The 21,894-nt window shown below is 36.7% G+C and overlaps 1 protein-coding gene across 1 annotated transcript in view; it reads right to left on the bottom strand.

Annotated features, from left to right (window-relative positions):
- The window catches only part of LOC150109067 (protein HID1), a 423,878-nt gene that overhangs the window by 299,217 nt on the left and 102,767 nt on the right, over positions 1–21,894 (bottom strand). Inside the window, exon 5 of the mRNA XM_090405286.1 lies at positions 20,002–20,055. Within this exon, the coding sequence (XP_090261412.1) occupies positions 20,002–20,055 (54 nt within the window). The remainder of the gene's footprint in view (positions 1–20,001; positions 20,056–21,894) is intronic.

The following is a 21,894-nucleotide window of genomic DNA, read 5'->3' on the forward strand; positions in this document are numbered from 1 at the left end:
AGTTCTGAGAAACATTAATGAAGTGAACAGATGGAATCAATAACAGTATCATATTAAAAATGAGGATATTAGGAAACAACCTGACATTGTTAGCATTCAGAAATGTTCAAGCAGAGCTAATCTCATGTGGTATGGTCACTTAAACAGAATGGGAGTGGGAAAGGTTAATAAAGTAAGTGTTCTTTGCCAGGATGGTAGGCACAAGTCTCAGAGGAAGACCAAGATCCAGGCAGACTGATGCAGTAAGAAGTACCTTAGAATACAGAAATATAAAATCTGATGAAAAGGAAATGATGCTGTTTGGATAATATTCAAGAATTAGCTAGTAGAGGTGATATCTAAATGTATACCAAAAATCAGAAACTTAAATAAGGTAGGTGCAAAAATGGATAAATGCAAAGATTAAGCATGCAATACAGAGGAAAAAACCATTATGGGGGGCAACATAAAATGAGTGGTAATAATCAGTTCCATGAGGAGCACAAAGTACAAGCAAGGAGAATGACTCAGTCGGTAAGGATAGCACTGGTGCAGTATGAATATGAGCAGTGGTTAGATAACAAAAGAAAAGAACCTAAGTTCTTTCGGTATGTAGCCAGCAGAAAAAAAAAAAAAAATTAAAAAAAGCAGAAAAGAATGATTTTGGGAGAATGACACTGGTTGAAGAAACACTGGTTATATTGCTTCATCTCATATGATGAAGTTATTTGAAAGAATCATAAATGAAAGATTGAGAGAAGAAGTTAATATTGCAAAAGAACACTTTGGTTTTATGCCCCAAAGAGGAACTATGAATGTAGCATTTATTCTGAGGCAGATGATCAAAAAATACATGGAAGGACAAAGGCCACTAAAGTCATTTTTATAGATCTAGAGAAGGCATATGACACAGTACCTAGAAAAGAAATATGGATTAGTCTAAGAGAAAAGAAAATACCAGAAAAATATGTTGGACTGATACAGGAAATGTACAAAAGTTAGGAGCTGTTTGGGAATAACAGAGAGTTTTGAGGTAACAGTTGGTTTACATCAGGGATCAGCACTCAGTCCTTTTCTCTTTAATGTAGTAATAGATACTTTGACAGGGCAAGTCAGAGAGAGAGAGAGAGAGAGAGAGCACCTTGGTGTATGTTATATGCAGATGATAACAAGATAAGAAGTGGAATGAAAGCTGATAAGATGGAATAGAGTATTAGAAGAAAGAGAACTGAGAGTTAGTAGAAGAAAAACTGAATATCTGGTGTGTAGTCAAAATGTTGACACTGAAGAAGAGGTGACCTTTCTTGATGACCTCTCCATTCAGTTGACACTGAATGGCGAGGTCATCAAGAAATTATATAAATTCAAATATCTGGGTTGGTTCAGTAGTGGATAGTAAAGGTAAAGTGGAAAGGGAAGTCAATAACAGAATTCAGGTAGGATGGAAGAATAGGAAAGAAATGTCAGAAATTTTGTGTGATAGAAAAGTTCCAGTGAAATTGAAAGGAAAAATATACAGAACAGTAGTGAGACCTACAATGTTATATGGAATGGAGACACTGCCTGTGAAGAAGTCCAATGAAAGCAAGATTAGTGCTACAGAAATGAGGATGCTTTGATGGCTGTGTGGAGTAACAAGGAAAGATCAAGACTGCAATTACAAACAAAATACAAGAAGCACGATTCAGATGGTATGGACATGTAATGAGGCGAAATGAAAAATATGATGCACAAAGTACCATGATGATGGAAATACAAGCAGGAAGAAGAAGAACAACAACAACAAAGAGGAGGTGGAAAGATAATGTAGAGGAAGATCTGAAGAAGAAACCTAGACAAAGATGCAGTCTACAATAGTGGAGAAGACTCATCAGAAACAGCAACCCCATATAGAAATGGGAGCAGATGAAGAAGACGACGACACTGGTTGAAGAAAATGGTAAAAGGATAACTGCTAAGGAGGATATAGTCGAAATATTAAATGAGCAGTTTATAAAGATATTTGATCCTTGTGAATGTGACATCATCTGGAGCTTGGGATCAATGGAAGAAAAGGAGGAGAGACTGACTGACTGTGAGTCAACAAGAGGTAAATGGGAAAATGAGCAAACTTTATATTCACGAGACTGTGGGACTTGATGATGTATCATCATATATTTTGAAGAATGTGCCAAGGAGATGACATCTGTCTTGGCATATTTGTTCAATATAAGTAGTACAAGGTCAAGTTCCAAAGGGGTTGAAAGAAGGCAAGATTGTATTTCTTCATAAGGGAGGTGACAGAACTCAAGCTTCAAATTATAAGCCAATTTGTGCATCAGTTACTGTGGTTAAAGTGTTGTAGAGATCAGTGAGAACCAGGATTCAGAACTGAGTTGACAACAGCATATTCTTTGATGGCCAATGTGGGTTTGTTAATAGACGGTAATGTTTCAGTAACATACTTACTTATTACAATAAGGTGACAGGAGCATTGGACAAGGGAGATGAATACACAATAGTACACTCAGATTTTGCAAAGACTCAATATTAACTATGAAATAATTATGTGATAGATTACCACATAATTATTTCATAGTTAAACTAGAACAGATGGGGCTGGATATTAGATTAGTGCAGTGAAATTGAGACTGGCTGTTAGATAGGTATCAGAAGTTGTGTATGGAGGTGCAATATCCCAGAAGAGGGAAGTCGCTAGTGGTGTACCTCAAGGTCTATTTTGGGATCACTGCTGTTTAACTTGTAAGTTAATGATATTGGGGAAAGTTTGAACATGCAGATGATGCAAAGTTTAAAAGAACTATGAGAAGAACTATTTACATATATACAATAAGTACATAGCATGCTTATTTCAGTTAACAATTTTCATTTACAACATGATAATATATACAATAAGATAATACAATATACAATAACATATATATAATAAGTACATGGCATGGTTATTTCAGTTAACAATTTTTATTTACAACATGATAACATGCCCAATATCTATTTTCACCTAGAGTCCTGTGCAATCTTTTGGGCAGTTATTTTGCCATTTAACATCCATTGAAATATTACAATAATTTTAACTTATCTGAATATTATGAGACATATACTTCCTCTTATGCAAATAGATATATTCATTACTATACAATATTTCTACACTTATATATATACATATTTACATTATGAGTTTAGTTTTCTATTCCATTATTTTTCCTTTCAGAGTGAATTGTATTGGCTTGTTTTCATGTTTTTTCTTTATGGTGGGTCTTTTATTTCCATTATTTGTATGTTTTCTTCATATTCTTCAGAGATAAGGCCTGTCTTCTGCCATTAGTGTTTTGTTATCTTTTTTCTATTTATTGTGTCTGTTATGATTTCATTTAGTTGTTTGCTGAGTTTTTGCATTATATCTGGGCCTGTATCTCTTTCATAAATTCTGTCACATCTGTATGTCCAGATGGAGTACATTGTTGTTATAATTATAATTGCTTCGGTTATTGTTATGTTTCCGTCCTTTAGCCAGAATAGTGTGTGTTCTGTGACCGGTTCTTTGTGTTTTATGAATTTCTGAACAGTGTTCCATATTGGAGAGGTATGGGGGCAGTATAACATTATGTGATATAGTGTTTCTGGTTAAGGGTAGAAGTAGCATTTGGCTAGGGCTTGGAGTGGAATACCCTTGTATGCGCACCATAATCTGGTGGGTAGGCAAGCGTGATGAACCTTGTAATAAAATGTTTTTAATTTAGGGTGTATAGGTAATATGAATGCCTTTTTGAGTACATTGGATAATTTAATTTTATATTTTTCAAACTCTCGGTGTTGTGTGGTGGTATAACTGCTCGCGTGAGAGTGATATGTGCAATTTTTGGTTTCATTTTGAGGAAATCTTTTATTGCTATATGATTATTAATGAATTTGTACCCCTCTGTAACTTCAATGAACATTTTTGGTATTTTGCCATTCGATTGTGGAAGGGAACAAATTATTTGGTGGGGCATTATTCTTTGCATGTAGTGTATGATATATGCACTTCATGCTTTGTGTTCCAAGTAAGCTCTCTCTATGATTTTTGCTCTTGCACTTAAATGTACATTTATTAAACCAAGTCCTCCAGCTTCTATATCATGAAATATTGTACACCTTCGTATGGGTTCATATTTCGAATCCCAAATAAATTTTGCACATTCTCTGTGAATTTTGTCAACTTCGTTGCCATTGTAATTAATGTTGGTTACAAGGTACCATATTTTTGATAGTAAGAACTGGTTACATATTTTTGCCCTGCTTCTAATTGATAATTGTCTGGGTCTCATTTGTGAAATTTTTTTTTGTAATTTTGTTATGAGCTACTTCCCATTGCTTGTTATGATGGGTCCCCTATGGTGATTCCTAAAAGAGAGAGGTGTTCATTGATTTTAATTTCGTTCGGCATGGGTGGTTTATTTGCCCACCTGCCGACGAACATCGCGTGACATTTATGAAAGTTGAGTTTTAATGCAGATGCCTTTTCAAAAGATTTAAATATATTACAAGTAATCATGAAGGACTCGACTGTGGTTAGCATTAACGTAACATCATCGGCATAGGCTAGTACTTTTGTTTTACCTTCTTCTCCTATATGAGTACCTGCTATTCTGGGATGTCCCGATATCACTCGTACCAGATCTAAGGCAAGAGCAAATAGGATCATAGATAAGCTGTCTCCCTGTCTGACCGAGCAGTCAATTTTAGCAGGTGCAGACAGATTCTTGTTAATTTATGAGTCGTGACTGTGCAGTGTTGTATATGTTTGACATTAAATTTTGAAATTTCTTCCCGAAACCTGCAGCTTTAATGACTTCTTTCAGGTAGTGGTGACTAACCGAATCGAAGGCCTTTTCTATGTCCAAACTTACCAACAGGCATGGTTGTTGTGTTGCCTGGTAGTGCTCATATATGCATCTAACTGTCAGAATATTATCTTCTATTTTTCTGTTTTTAACGCTGCAAGTTTAGGATTCTGATATTATTTTATGTATGTGTATTTGAATTCATTGTGATATGATTTTGGATAAGATTTTGTAGTCTGTGTTGAGGAGTGTAATGCCTCTCCATTGTGAGTTTGCGTTGTTTGTGGCTTTCCAAATTCTGTATTTTGTTCAGCATTTTCACAAATAACGTCTCAAACAGGGGATAGTAAGTTTAATAAAATTTCGCAGTGAGACCATCGGGTCCTGGAGATTTGTGTAGTGACAGGGACTTTATAGTATTTTTGCATTCAGTTTTTGTAATTGGTGAATCTATACTTTCAGCTTCTGACTTTGTTAATCTCGGTAAGGTTTTTAATAAATTTTGTGTTTCTGTTTTGTCACTTTGTTTTTGGGAGAAGGTACTTGTGCATTGTGATTGGAAGAATCGGAGGAGGTTGGCATCTCCCTCAACCGCTGTCCCCTCATGTTTTATTTTATGAATGGTGTTTTTTTGTTTTCTCTGCTCTTCAAAAAGCCAAGCTGCTTTGGACTTCCCTTCATCATGTTCCACTGTTCTGATTTTTGCACATATCCAGGCCCCTTCAGTCTCTTTTATTTCTATTTGTTTCAATTTTGCTTTAAGAGCGTTGATAGCTATTTTATTTTCTGGGAGGGTTCTGTCTGTGTTGTATTGTCATGTTAGTTCTTTGATTATGCTTCTTTTTTCTTGGTTTGTTGTATATTTCTTATACAACATTTCCTATTTGTATTGCAGCCTTTTTTAAATGTATTTTGAATTGGTTCCAGGAATACACTGGATTTCCTATTTCTGTTATGTTGTCTAATATTCTTTTTATTTTTGTTGTAAATGTGTCTGTGTTGATTATACTGTTGTTTAGCTTCCAGAGTGGGTAGTTTCTGTTGGTGTATGTATTTCTGTCGTTAGCCTCATGGGAAAGTTTTCCCTTGACCATGTAGTGGTCACTAAAAGTCAATGGCAAGTGACAAACCTCCTTAACGGTTAATATATCAGCTTATGTAAATTCTGTCTAGCCGTGAGGCATTGGTGGGGGAATAATGAGTATAAGCTTTACGTGTTGGATGTAATTAGAGTAGATGTGTGGCAATGATAGAGAACAGTGACTTATAGAAGTAAGGAAATGCTGATTCCATTGTATAAGGCATTGATGATGATGCCACATATGGACTACTGTGCTAATATTTGTTCACTTGGTTTTCAAAAGGATGAAGAGATATTGAAAAGGGTACAGAGTTCTGGTCTCTGGCATGTTGAGTATGAAGAAAGGTCGAGAAGATGCAAGTTACTGAGTCTAGTGGATAGGAGGAAGAGGAGAATATGGCCTTATTTAAGCTTTCTATAGGAGAACAATAACCTCTCTATCTCTGCTTGTTAGCATGTTTTTCAACAAACATAATTTGATGCACTATTTTGGTTACCTTCACAATAAGTACTCTGAACTTCAACTCCCAAGTCACTGGCCCTGTTGCCTGCAATGCAGTTCCACCAATATAGTACACATCTTGTGATCTCTTCTTCACAAAATGCACATAACCTTACACTTGGCTATATTAAACTAGCAGCCACTTAGATTTGTTCATATTGGTAATCTATTTAAGTCATCCTGCAGAATCTTTACATCACTTTCATTTACTATCGCTTTTCCCAGTTTTGCATCATCAGCAAACAACGGAATACTTTCCTTCATTTTAAGGTTTGATGGAATAAATACGGCACATATAAATAATTAAACAACAAGTTTAATCATCCTATATTTCATCTCAGTCTCTGAGACATCATCAGGGAAAAAAATTAAAATTGCAAAAGCACATAAAAATTTACACAAAACAGTAAGTGGAAAAGATTAGACTGAAAGCCTAAAGTCCTATGAGGGACACCTTCAATGGGTGCTGTTAGTAGCCTTAGCTATGTTAGGCCTAAGAATTAGTTTCCCAAACCTTGGGAAGTTTAATACAACAACCATATTTATTAAGGTTACGTTGATTTTTTAAATCTGCTGCTGATTCTAAAAAAAAATTAAAATTTGCATTTTTTGTGGTGAAGCATAGTAATTTTTTTTCCATTTGATTCTGTGTCCAAGGCATGGTCAGCAAGCTCTAACTGACCATCCTTTCCTTTAGTGTTACACAGTGATCAGCATTCATTTGAGTAAAATTATGGAGATTACAACCGTGTTAGGAATAATTACTTTAATTTCCTGCTGTTTCAATCCACTTAATTATAATTAAGACTGTAAACAATCTAGTATCTTAACTCTAATATAATAACACTCTTGTTAAATTATGGATCAGGCCACCACTTTTGCTGTCTTAAAACTATCTATATGAATTTGTTCTCTGATGATGTTATAAACAGAATATAACTATAATGTAGATTTTTTTTTTTTCCCACTAGAGGTCAGACCAGTAGAATAGCGGTTGATCAAATCACTATCACTTTGGCTTACTGTTTGAAAGGTAATATAGCTTGTCTTTGTACATATATGTGTATACTCCAGATAATGACCTTAATATGAACGTCAAAACATTGGAAAATTAAAGTAATTATTCCTAACACACTTGTAGTCACTATAATTTTACTGAAATGAATCTGACTGACCATACTAAATGTAACAGATGTATTTTTTAGGTTCTTCCAGGCAGATGTCAGCCCTCCAGTTTGACCTCCACTTTAAGCCGGCCTGGTTGGCCGAGTGGTTAGCGTATCCGCTCTCCAGCCAAAAGGCTGCAGGTTCGAATCCTGGCGTGGACATGGATGAGGAGGTTTGTGGATGAGGTTGAGTGGTGGAGACGGAGAGTTGTAAAGTAGATGCCCTCCCTCGATGAGTCTTAGGACTCCCTGGAGATGCCAATTAATAATAATAATAATAATAATAATAATAATAATAAGTTGCAGGAACAAGGAAATTTGTAGACACCTTGAACAGAAAGAGGAGGTAAAGGTTCTTGGGAGAGCAGAGAATACTCTTTACAAAGAGATTTCTTTGCCAGAAAATTTATCTCACAGGAAATTGTTTGCAGGGAATGTTTTTCATGAGAAAATTGATATAATATTGTAATTATACACATAGATATGGAAAACAAATGCAAAGCAAGACATATTTTAGAAAGCATAATTTATTTCTGTATTATTTATTAATTGGATTTTCTTTAACTTTGTTTTTATAATATTGTTATTCTGTATAAAGTGAAATTTATATTTTGTATTTTAATGATTAGCAAGTTTCCTAATTTCTGTTTATTTCTTAAAATATAAATTTTTTTTTTTTCTTACTTAGATACTACAAACTCTGTAGATGGGATATTAAGATTTTACAAAACTGTGATAGCGTAGTTAGAGAGTAAGAGCACCAAATTTAAGAATGTTTATTTATTTTTGTAAGCGTTCACTTTTTTACTACTCACTTAAGACACTCATCCAGATATGATTTTACTGACTAATTCAGAAGATGAAGGTGCTTTCAATTATAGGATAAGTGTATATTTTAGAATTGACTCCACTTTATCTGCATGGTAAAGAGATTTTGAAAGATATTATTGTTTCACAGGGATACTGTAAGACTATATGTGCACCTGTTGAAAGTTTTTTCACTTGATTATACTATAAATTAAAGATGCCAAGAAATTGTATTCTTCGTTTCATCCTTTATCTAAGTCTAAGCAAAGTTTTGAATGTGAAGTCACTTCACAACTGGGTTACTTGTATGTAGAGGTTAATGACTTCACATCAGTTGCCTTAGTATCCCATAATGCAAAGCACATCTCATTACAGACATATATATTGCTATGCATTATGAGAAGGGTCACTACTCAGACCAGTTTCAACCTTTATTGAGGTCCCACTGATGAGACCGCAACCTTTATTGAGGTCTCATCAGTGGGAGCCAGACCCAGTAGTGATACCAAGGTTGAAGTAATGCAGAAGCCATATTTCCTTATATAAGTAGTTAAAAGGCGTCACATTTTAAAATACTCTGGATTAGAGAAAGATATTCGAAAGTTTTTCTACTTGGTTATACTATAAATTAAAGATGCCAAGAAATTATATTCTTGGTTTAATCATTTATCCAAGTGTAAGCAAATAAAAATTTGTAGGTGAAGTAACGTCACGACTGAGCTACTTGTATATAGAGGCCAATGACTTCACATTAATTGCCTTAGTATCCAATATACAATACACATATTCTTACAGACATTACTATTATTACTACTATTACTATTATTTCGGGCAACTCCAGGGAGTCATCAGACCCATCGAGGGAGGCCCCAAATCATATTCATCACAACTATTTGACATTCATACAGTATCTATCATACCTCGCCTTAAACTCATTCACTGTCACAGCATCCACCACAGACTCAGGGAGCGCATTCCACTCATTCACTACTCTAAAAGTAAAGAACCCAGCTCTAACACCTTTACTAACCACACTTTTGCCCAGTTTCCATGGATGTCCCCTAGTCCTCCCACAACCAGCCCTGTTCTCAAAAATATCTTCTGAATTAATTTTATAGAAACCCTTCAGTAATTTGAATGTCTCAATCATATCTCCCCTCCTCCGCCTATCAACCAATTTTTGCAACCCACAAATCCTCAACCTGTTCTCATACGGTTCATTCCACAGACCTGCTATCATCTTGGTCACTCGCCTCTGGATCCTCTCCACCTCCTCCCCATCAAGAAGAAACCTAGGTGACCAAATCTGAGCACAGTAGTCTAGATGGGGTCTTATCAAGGCTCGATACAGAGGAACAATAACCTGCTTGTCTCTGCTTGTCAACATATTCTTCAGCAACCAAGTGATTTGATGAGCTGTTTTGGTCACTTTTGCAATGTGTCCCCTAAATTTCAATTCCTTATCTACCAACACTCCTAAATCTCGTGCCTCATCATTTTCCTGGAGCACGGTTCCACCAATGCAGTAAACTGCCGCCAATCTTTTCACCCCAAAATGCATAACCTTACATTTTGCCACATTAAACTGACATCCATTCTCCTTAGCCCAGACCTCCAATCTATCCAAATCATCCTGCAAAATTTTGACATCATCTGCATTCACTATTGCCCTACCCAACTTCGCATCATCCGCAAACAAATGAACTGTTCCTCTCAGATCATTTCCTATATCATTTATGAACAAATTAAACAGCAGTGGTCCAAGAACAGATCCTTGTGGCACACCACTAGTCACAGGCCGTCTTGTGGACTCTACTCCCGAGTAAACCACTCTCTGATATCTCTCCGTCAACCACCCTCCTATCCATCTCACCAACCCTATGTCCATTCCCATATGCTGCAATTTACTGATTAGAATTCCATGTGGAATCCTGTCAAAGGCCTTGGCAAGGTCCAGTAGAATCACCGTAAACCCATTACCCTTATCCAGTTCAGCCGTCACTGTGTTATAATACGTGAGCAAGTTACTGAGGCATGACCTACCCTTCACAAAACCATGCTGTCCCCGATACAGTATCCCATTTTCTTCTATCCAATCTTGTATTTTCCTCTTGACTATTTTCTCTAAGACCTTGACAATGATTCCTGATATGCTAATCGGTCGGTAATTTACTACAGCAGTCTTGGAACCACCTTTATGCAGTGGAACTATTTTCCCCTCTTTCCACATGCTCGGAACTAACCCAGACCCAAGACTCAAATTAAACAAAATGGTCAAGGGTACTGACAATTCTTTAGCTGCTTCTCGTACAACACGAGCTGGTATACCATCCAATCCCACAGATGTATTGACATTGAGGTTATGCAACAGACTACTCACCTCCACTTCATTAACCACAATTCCTGTATAATCTACTGGTTTATTCGTTTCTGCAATGTCACCACCTGGATGATATACTTTTGCAAAGTGCTCACTCAGTAACTTAACTATCTCAACTGATTCAGTTACCTCCCTACCATCGGCATTCTTTAAAATCAATCTGCATGTACATTTTTCCATTTACTTGCTACATATCTAAAAAACTGTTTAGGATTCTCTTTAGCCTGCATGGCCAATGTTCTTTCGTAATCCTATTTTGCTTTTCTTACCACACTCGTCACCCTTCTGGCCTGCGCTTTATACCGTTCATGTGCCTGCCGGTCACCCTTCTCCTTAAATTCCCTCCATAGTTGTTTCTTTTTTTGCAACTCAAGCTTAATGGTGTTATTCATCCATTTAACCCCTACTTGATTTATTATTCGGACTCTAGGTATACAGTCAGCCATTGCTTCATGCAAGCACTTCTTAACTACCTCCCATGCACTATCAACTTCTAGTCCTTGCAGTTGTACATGCCATGGCACTGAACCAATCAAACTCCTAAGCTTGTCATACTTTCCAGCCCGATAATTCCACATGTACCCTGTCTTAATTGAAATTTCTACACCTTTAGCCACCTCCCAAGTTAAGACCCTATGATCACTCTCACCGATTGGTGGCAATGTGGTCATATTTGTTACAGCCAAATCCTCAGATGTAATTACTAGGTCAAGCACTCTCTGACCCCTAGTATTTTCCATTACATGCTGTCGCAGATAGTTATCCCTTAATAACCGCATAAAATCCAGTTCCTCCTCCCGTGTGTCCTCTCCTCACTCCAATCAATGCGACCATAGTTGAAATCTCCCATAATAATCACGCTCCTTCCACCCATTTCTTCTATTTGCTTGTGCATACTGTCACCACCATCTTTTCCATCACCTGGTCTATAGCAGCACCCAATTGTATATTTAGTTCTGCTAGCCACAATCTCACACCAAATGGCCTCAAATGTGCTCTTTTCTCTATCCTGCAATTCAACTTCTATTCTCCTTGGCTGGAGCTCATCAGCTATCATCAACAATACTCCTCCCCCCATTTTATTCTCTCTGTCATTCCTGAACACACTATACCCATCACATTCAATCCCACTAGTTATATTATTCTACCTAGACTTTATTATTCTTAATAGACATTATTCTACCTAGGCAGTATCCTTACAGACACTACTACTTAGGTCTGGGTAGTGGCCCTTCCCTTAATGCATAGCATTATACATGTCTGTAAGGATATGTGCATTGCATTATAGAATACTATGGAAAATAATATGAAGTCATTAGCCTCTATATACAATAACCCAGTCATAATGTTACTTCATGTGCAAATTTTTATTTGCTTAAATCTGGATAAAAGATTAAACCAAGAATATAATTTCTTTGCATCTTTCATTCATAGTATAACTAAGTGGAAAAACTTTCAAACATCAAGCGATAAATGAAGGCAGAGTTTCAGAGTCAGAGAGATATTAGGACAATGAGCAAGGAATTACAGAGAAAGTGTACAAGAAAGTGCTTGAGAAAGAATTGATATCCATTGTGAAAAAGAAACTGGAGGAGAAAAACAACAAAGTGGTGTCTACAATCAAAAAAAGCAGTGGAACATACAGTCCCATGGACAGAAAAAACCAAAGAAGAGATGGATCTCACAAGAGACATTAAAGATAATTCAAGGGGAAAAAAAAAGCATTGAAGGTTGGGGGGGGGGGGGAGAGATCTGCAGAAATGGAAGAACAGTATACAGCAAAATGGAATGAAGTGAAGAAGGTGGTTAGGAAAGATCAAAATAGCTAGAGCAACAGTGTGAAGATATCATAAATATTATAGTGAACATAGAACAAGAAAAGTATATAAGATGATCAGAAACATCAACAAGAAATGGAATCCAAAGCAGAGAACCATAAAATAGGAAAATAGTGAAATTATTATTAAGGTCAAACCTCCATGGAGCAAAACACTGTTACGCACAAAACCCTTCAAACTGCACTTTCAACTCATTCAACGAGGGTGGTCTGAAAAGTTATCGGCCTTGACCATAGATGGCAACACTATCAGCAAGATTTTTTTTTCTAAGTTGGTACATGTGTCATAAGCATCCATGTGAAATTGCAAGTCATTCTATCAAGTAGTTTGTTTTATACAGCTGTCTGAAGCAAAAGTGTTATCTGTATCCCTTGAAATGGATAAAATAGAGTATCGTGTGGTTATAAAATTCTTCGTAAAAGAAGGTTTAATGCCAAAGTATGGGCACTCATCTCTTTCGTTTTCGAATTAAGAAATGGGCTGCATAGTTTAAATGTGGCTGTACCAGCCTTGAAGATGATCCACGTGAAGGATGTCCAAAAAGTGTAACAACACCAGAAATCATTGATCAAGTGCATGATATGGTATTGGATGACCGGCAAGTCAAAGTGCATGAAATTGCTGAGACTATAGGCATTTCAAAAATAGGATATATTTTGCATGAAGAATTGCAAATGAAAAAGCTTTGTGCAAGATGGGTGCCGCATTTGCTCACAGCAGATCAAAAACGTACTCGCATGAAAATCTCTGAATAGTGCTTGGAGCGTTTTAACAAGAATAAAACTGATTTTGTGCATCGATTCATTACTATGGATGAGACTTGGATTCACCATTACACATCAGAATCCAAACAGAAGTCAAAACAGTGGACAGAAGCCAGTTGTTCAGCCCCAAGGAAGACAAAGTCCGTTCCATCAGCAGGAAAGGTCATGGCATTGGTGTTTTGGGATGCTAAAGGCATTTTGTTTATTAATTATCTTGAAAAGAGTAAAACAATAACCAGAGAATATTATTCCAATCTTTTAACCAGACTAGATGAAAAAATTCATGAGAAAAGACCCGGTTTGTAGAAGAAAAAATCATCTTTCATCAGAACAATGCACCTGCCCACAAAGGTATTTTGGAAATAGCTTTCTTTGAAAGAAATTCATCTATTAAGGGATCTGCACTATGAATTGTTGGAACATCCAGTCTATTCCCCAGATATGGCTCCCTCTGACTTCCATCTCTTCCCAAAACTAAAACTCTTCCTCGCTGGTCAGAGTTTTTCTTCGAATCAAGAGGTGATTGCATCTGTATGAGGAGTATTTTGCAGATCTTACTGAGAATCACTACACGGACAGGATAATGGTGCAGTAGCATCGATGGAATAAATGTATTAGTCTTAAGGTAGATTATGTTGAAAAATATAAATAATTTTGAAATTATAAATTTGGTTTTTCATTGTTAAGCCGAGAACTTTTCAGACCACCTTCGTATGTATCTGCATTCACCACAATGTCAGGCAAAGCATTCCACTGACCAACCACTCTCCATGCAAAGAACCTACTCCTTATGCCCTGCCCACATCCCCCCTTATACAACTTCTAGGTATGTCCTCTTGTTCTCTCCCTTCCCCCATTCTATAAAAAATTTCTTCCACATTAACCTGGTAATAATCCTTTACCAACTTAAATGTCTCAATCATATCCGCTCTCTTCCTCTTCAACTAAACACTAAAGCACAAGGCTTTAGTTTTTAGTTGAAGTTTAATATTTCGAGTTTACATAAAAATCAATATCTATGCTATTCAGAGAAGTCTATAACTTATCTCCTAAAGAGAAAAGGCCCACAAACTTAACATCAGATATGAAGAACATAAAGAACAGTTTCTTCTACTGTTAACAATGACCATTCAAATATTACTTCACTCCTACCCATTTTCCTTTTAAAACAAGAAAAACTTTATGTGTAACTTTCATTAAGAAAGAACACATTTCGTCTCTCATATCTTGTTTAACATATCAGTTCCTTTTCTATTCTTTGAAATACAAAGATAATTTTAAAAAGCCTGTTTTTTCTTGTGAAAACTTCTTACTTATCCTTGAGCACGAGTAGGATAAGCTTGTTTCATTATGTATCAAAAGGAATTGCCTCTTGCTTCAGGAGAAACTATATAATTCTTTTTATCACTTTTATCTAGACTCCAACTTAGCTTTCTTTGAAAGAAATTCATCTATTAATTTTAGGATAATTGTTTGTTTCCCTAATAATGCTCTTTTCTACCTTTTTTTTTTTTTTTGCTTAAGAATACCTTAAAACTATATTTCTCCTCTAAGCTTACCACCAGTACTGTCGATAAGGTGTAGCATAGAGGCAGCCTGCCTCACAGCGCGGCTTAATAAGGGCTCTCGTTCAGCCATATTGTGGTAGGCGCCATCCCTATGCTAACAATTCCTGTTAGTGTAGCGAATGCGGAAAGAAGTTTTTCAAAGCTTAAACTGATAAAAAATTATTTGCGAACAGCAATGACCCAAGAAAGATTGATTGGTCTAGCCACTATATTAATAGAGGCAGACATAGCTTATAATTTAAATTTAGAAGAGCTTATAAACAGTTTCATTGTGCAATATCCCCATAGAGCAAATATTCAATTAATATTATTATGTTTTGCATTAATATTTCCCTAATAATAAAAACAAAGTAGCAATTGGAGATTTTCTTATATTTTTGTCTTATAATCCATCAAGGGCTATATTTAATTGTTTGCCTCAGGGTGCAATCTAATCTGGTGATGGTCCTGCTTACCACGTTTAGAACATCTTCCATTCTATCAATACAACAGCTGTTCTATTCTCTTTCCCAGTATATCAATTTCTTCTCCAAAAATATAAACTTCTTGAGCAAGTGCACTATTGCTTGTGCAGAAAATAATGTTAGCAGCAAAACAAAAGCAAAATCATTGCTCATTAAATAAGCAAGATTACAGTTCTTTAATGGAGTGAAAACATCATCAGAAAGTTCAATATTTTCTTCTCTCAAGTAAAAGTTACAAATATAAAACTAAATTTAAGGTGATTGCAATATCACATGTATCACAATTCAACAGTTTGCAACAGACAATAACTATACAAAAATTTCTTTTATATATAACATTAGTAAAGAAATTTCTGACAATAAATAAGACATTTTCGCTATACATTTAGTAAATGTTTACATATATAATAAAAATATTTAATTTAAAATGAGTGTCGCTGAAATTTTATTTTAAAAATGTAAGCTAATCTGATATTGCTAAATAGCACATATCTTACACTCATCCCCATTGCACAGCCAGACTAAAAGTATGAGTGCTGAAGGCTTCTTTTTCTAAGTGTTTCATACAGAAATACAGAACACATAGAAAGGGGAAGATCAGGGGAATGGAGAAAATTACAGTTATATCTAGTTGTTTTATATTTTTCTTTTCATGTAAAATAACCAGCATTAACAGGCAAATATGAACAATTCAAAATGTGAGGGAAGAAGAGTGATTTAATAAGATCAACAGCCTCTAATGTCATCCTCTTCTGTTTGTGACAATTCTGAATTATTCAAATTCACTGTCCATACTGGTTATTTTACAGGGATATAAATAAATAAATATATTATTATTATTATTATTACCCCAAGACCTCATGGAGTCAAAGACTCATCTGGGAGGTCCTTTTATCATACACACATCTCATCATACCGTGTGTTAAACACACTCAAAACTCCTTGCAGACACCACACTCTCAGGCAAGGCATTCCAATCAATCAACAATTCTGCATGAATAAAACCTGCCTCTCACTCCCCTACTCACATCCTCTTTATACAGTTCCCAGGGATGACCTTTTGTTCTCCCCTGATCTCCCACTATTCTCTGTAGAACTTCTCCACCATTGATCCTATGACAACCCCTTGCCAACTTGTAGGTCTCTATCATATCTCCCCTCTTCCTCCTGTCCACCAGACTCTGCAAATTACATCTTCACAATCTTTCCTCACACTCGACATTCCAGAGGTCAGAAACTACTTTGGTCAGTTGCCTTTGGACCCTTTCCAACATCTCTTCATCCTTCTGAAAACCTGGTGACCAAATGTGGGCACAATAGTCTATGTGTGGCCTAATCAAAGCCTTATACAAGGGAACAAGAATCTCCCTACTTCTACACATCAGTGTCCTCTGCATCATTCCCAGAAACCTTTGTGTTGTCTTCACAATTTTGGCGATGTGTCCCTAAATTTTAGATCCTTATCCACTATCACCCCCCCCCCAGATCTCTTATTTCCTCTACCTCCAACAATATATTCTCACCAAGCATAAATTCTGCATCCCATCTTTGTTTTTGAAATTTTAAAACCTTACATTTTGCAACATTGAACTCACATTCCCATTTCCATGCCCAATCACTCAATTTATTCAAGTCTTCTAGTAAGGCCACAACATCTTCACTACTCTTTATGGTTTGTCCCAGCTTTGCATCATCTGCAAACAACGGAATATCTCCATCCAAATCTTCGCCAATATCATTAATATACAAGTTAAATAGTAATGGCCCTAAAACAGACCCCTGAGGCACTCTACTAGTGACTTTCCTTTTCCTGGATATCGCACCCCCATACACAACTTGTTGATACCTATCAGATAGCCAGTCTCCAATCCAATGCACTAATCTAATATCCAACCCCATCTGCTCTAGTTTGACTGTCAACTTATCATGAGGTACTCTAACAAAAGCCTTTGCGAAATCCAAGTATATTACTGTGTATCCTTCTCCTCTGTCACAGGAAGCACTCACTTTATTGTAATAAGTAAGTCGATTACTAAAACGTCACCTCCCTTTAGCAAATCCATGCTGTCCATCAAAGATAATACCATTGTTGTCAACCCAACTCTGGATCACAGTTCTCACAAGCTTCTCCAACAACTTCACCACAACACCTGACACACAGATAGGCCTATAGTTTGATGCTTGAGTTCGATCACCTCCTTTATGAAGTGGGCACAATCTTGCCCTCCTTCCACTCCTTAGGAACTTCACCAAGTGCAAGACTCGTATTAAAAAAATATGTCAAGGCAGGTGTCAACTGCCTGGCACATTCCTTCAGAATATGTGGTGATATATTATCAAGTCCCACAGCCTTATTTACATCTAGTTTACTCAACTTCCCAAACACCTCTTGCTCACTTACAGTCGGTCTCTCCTCCCCATCATCAACTGCTCTCAATCTCTCCATGAAGTCACATTCATAAGATTGAAAGATCTTTATGGTGGAGATACTTAACTGCTCGTTAAGTATCTCCACCATACATTCTGCAACAGCTGTCTTTATGCCATTTTCTCCAATCAATGTCATCCTTCCATAATCATTCTTTCTTTTGCTGGCTACATATCAAAAGAACTCCCTAGGATTCTTTTTGGCTTCATTAGCTAACTGCTGTTTATACCTCTCTTTGGCTACTGTCACCAACCAAGTCACCCTCCTTGCCTGGTCTTTGTAGACCTCATGAAATTGGTTATTTCCACTTCTCTTATGTGCCTCCACAATGCCCTTTTTCTCTTTATCTCTTTATTCATCCATCCACACCTACCTTATTTAACCTTCTCACCCTTGGAATACATTTAGACATTGCATCTACTAAATAGTTTTTGAAAATCCCCCAAGCTGCATTGATCTCTTTTCCAGCTAACTTCTCATTCCACGCTACACCCGCAAGCTGTCTCCTGAGCTCTTCATAATCATCCCCCCCCCCCTTGTAGTTTCACATATACACTTTTCTCACAGGGGATCCTTGCACTGCTGGCAACCACCCAGGTAATCACCTCATGGTCACTCTCACCAACTGGTGGATGATTTGACACCTCATTTATAATTACATCCTCTGATGAGATGACCAAATCCAAGACCCTTAATCCTCATGTGCCCTCTGTTACATACTAACTGAGGTAGTTATTCTTCAAAAACTCAAGAAACTCATTTTCTTTACTTCCAGTTGCTATCTCATCATTCCAGTCTATATTGCCATAATTAAAATCACCCATAATGATCACCCTTTTCTTATTTGCTTGGCTAATTTGACTATACATTTCACTATCACCACCATCCACATTACCAGGTCTATAACAACATCCAACCAAGTATTTGATTCCATTCACCTCTATCTGGCACCATACTGCCTCAAAACCACTGGCACTATTTCACTCTTGCATCTCTACTTTGTATGGACATAACTCTTTCTCTATCATCAATAGCACTCCCCCTCCCCTCCCTTTTTACCCCTTCTATCCTCACGAAACACATCATACCCTTACATCTCTATTCCTGTCAGGATGTCATCCTCTTCCAACCATGTCTCACTTATTCTGGTCACTTTGGGTGAACAGATGCAATTAGTGCAACCATTTAATCTGCCTTGGTTCGTATACTTTTAGCATTTGTATACAAACACAACAGCTCATTTCTGGATCTACAGCTAGTTCCACTGATACCACTCACTCGATTTGATCTCTCCATGCTCGACTGGGGCCATTTCCCTTTCTGCTTCTTTATTTTAGAACCCTTTTCAATTCCAACTGTTTTCTCTTGATCCGTGGTCATCCCATTCCTTTCCTTCCCACACATGCTCTCACCTCCTCTTGGAGCATCCACTTTTCTCATGCTGTGTACCCCTGTCCACCCAGAGCCTCCCCGTTTCCCTGCTCCTCTTGCACACCCATTCTCTCATTTTCTATACTCATACCACTCACTTCCCCATTCATATCCACCTCTTCAATCTCTCCTGCTCTTCCACATCACTCCCCTCTCGATCTGATTCATTCTCTCTATTCACTTCTCTACCTTCCAGCAGCAGTCTCTCCAAGCACTCACACCATAACCACTCAAATGCAGTCGATCGCTCTCATACAGTTCACTTCTTCCTTCAAACTCATTCCACACATTAACAAACTGTGCTCCCATCTCCTCACACATTTCAGCGAGCATATTATTCATAATCCTTGCTCTCTGCATATATATATATATATATATATATATATATATATATATATATATATATATATATATATATATATATATATATATATATATATATATATATATATATATATAAACAATTAAATGAGACTGCAAAGAGCCTCCTCTTTCCTTTGGCCAATTTTCATATGGAACACTTAGAAAACATATAAATAATGAATAAAAAATAAATAAATAAAACAAAACAAATAATGGAGTATAAAACTTCATTTTTCTTTAACATTTTCACATATGTGCAGCAAATGGTGCAGAAGTAAATGGTTGCACCTCTTACCAACAACTTACTTCAATCATAAAGTCTGTGATTATTTCATGCAACTCATACTCTACTTAGATACAAGCACAAAATGAAAAATGTAATGTAATTGGCATTTCAAAAAACTTACTGGTCCACTTCTCTTGTTTGTTGATACTGTAAAGTCTGGACAGAAGAGCAAATCCTAAGAGAAATAAGTTATGTTTAATAGCACATACCCATGTCATGTTATAACAAATAAATCATGTTTAATGGCACATATCCAGTTTTAACTCTTTTTCATGCCACCTGGTGTGTTTTGTGCATTAGCATATTGGATGTCTTTTCTGCATCAGGCAAGTGCACTTTTTTACAAACTTTTCCATACATTATATTCAGTGGAATTTTTTCCATAGAATTTTATTTGTAAAATTAGCATTTGTGAACTCTGTTCATAATATAGTAATAATAATATTTTAATAATAATATTTGTGTGTGTGTGTGTGTGTGTGTGTGTGTGTGTGTGTGTGTGTGTGTGTGTGTGTGTGTGTGTGTGTGTGTGTGTGTGTGTGTGTGTGTGTGTGTGTGTGTTCACATAAATCATGTGGTTTCTGCAGTCAATGAATGCATTATAAACAGGTGTTATCGCATATTTTTTGCAATTGAAAATTTGACGGGGATGTCAGAGCAATGTATTTAGTTAGATACTGTGCTACAATAAAACTTTGCTTAGCTTACATATGTGGAATATAGAGTTTGTGGAAGGGGAAGTATTTTTCATAATGCAGGTCATTTTCATTCTAGTTCCCTCTAATTACAATAATTTTCACTAAATTATTATTATTATTATTATTATTATTATTACTACGGGCAACTCCAAAGAGTCCTTAGACTCATCGAGGGAGGCCCTGAACATCATGTCCATCACAACTATTCGACATTTGCACAGTATCTATCATACTTTCCCTTAAACTCATAGCACCCACAACATACTCTGGCAGCTTATTCCACTCATTTACCACTCTAAAAGTAAAAAACCTAGCTCTAATACCTTTACTAACCACACTCTTCCCCAGCTTCCATGGATGACCCCTAGTCCTTCCACCACTAGTCCTATTTTCAAAAATACCCTCTGAATTAATCTTATAGAAACCCTTCAGTAATTTGAATGTCTAAATCATATCCCCCCTTTTCTGCCTATCAACCAATTTCTGCAACCCACAAACCTTCAACCTGTTCTCATAAGGTTCATTCCATAGACCTGTTATCATCTTGATCACTCGCCTCTGGATCCTCTCCACCTCCTCCCCATCTAGAAGAAACCCAGGCGACCAAATCTGGGCACAGTAGTCAAGATGGGGTCTTATCAAGGCTCAAAACAGAGGAACAATAACTTGCTTGTCTCTGCTTGTCAATGCATTTTTTAGCAGCCAAGTGAGCTGATTTAGCCACTTTTGCAATGTGCTCCCTAAACTTCATCTCCCTATCCACCAACACTCCCAAATCCCTGGCCTCATCAATCTCCTGCAGTATCGTTCCACCAATGTGGTATACTGTTGCTAATCTTTTCACCCCAAAATGCATAACTTTACATTTTGCCACATTAAATTGACATCCATTCTCCTTAGCACAGTCCTCCAATCTATCCAAATCATCCTGCAAAATTCTGACATCATCTGCATTCAATATTGCCCTACCCAACTTTGCATCATAAGCAAACAAATGAACCATTTCTCTCAGATCCTTTCCTATATTGTTAATGAACAAATTAAATAGTAGTGGTCCAAGAACAGAACATTGCAGCAAACCACTAGTCATAGGCCGTCTTTTGGACTCTTCTCCTGAATAAACTACTCTGATATCTCTCCGTCAACCACCCTCCAATCCATCTCACCAACCCTATATCCATCCCCATATGCTGCAGTTTGCTTATTAGAATTACATGTGGTATCCTGTAAGGCCTTAGCAAGGTCCAGCAGTATGACTGTAAACCCGTTACCCTTATCCAGCTCAGCCGTCACTGTGTTATAAAACGTGAACAAGT

This window comes from Typopeltis vanoorti, chromosome 2 (assembly GCF_054136105.1).
Source record: "Typopeltis vanoorti isolate ZY-2024b chromosome 2, IOZ_Tvanoo_1.0, whole genome shotgun sequence".
NCBI lineage: Eukaryota > Metazoa > Arthropoda > Arachnida > Uropygi > Thelyphonidae > Typopeltis > Typopeltis vanoorti.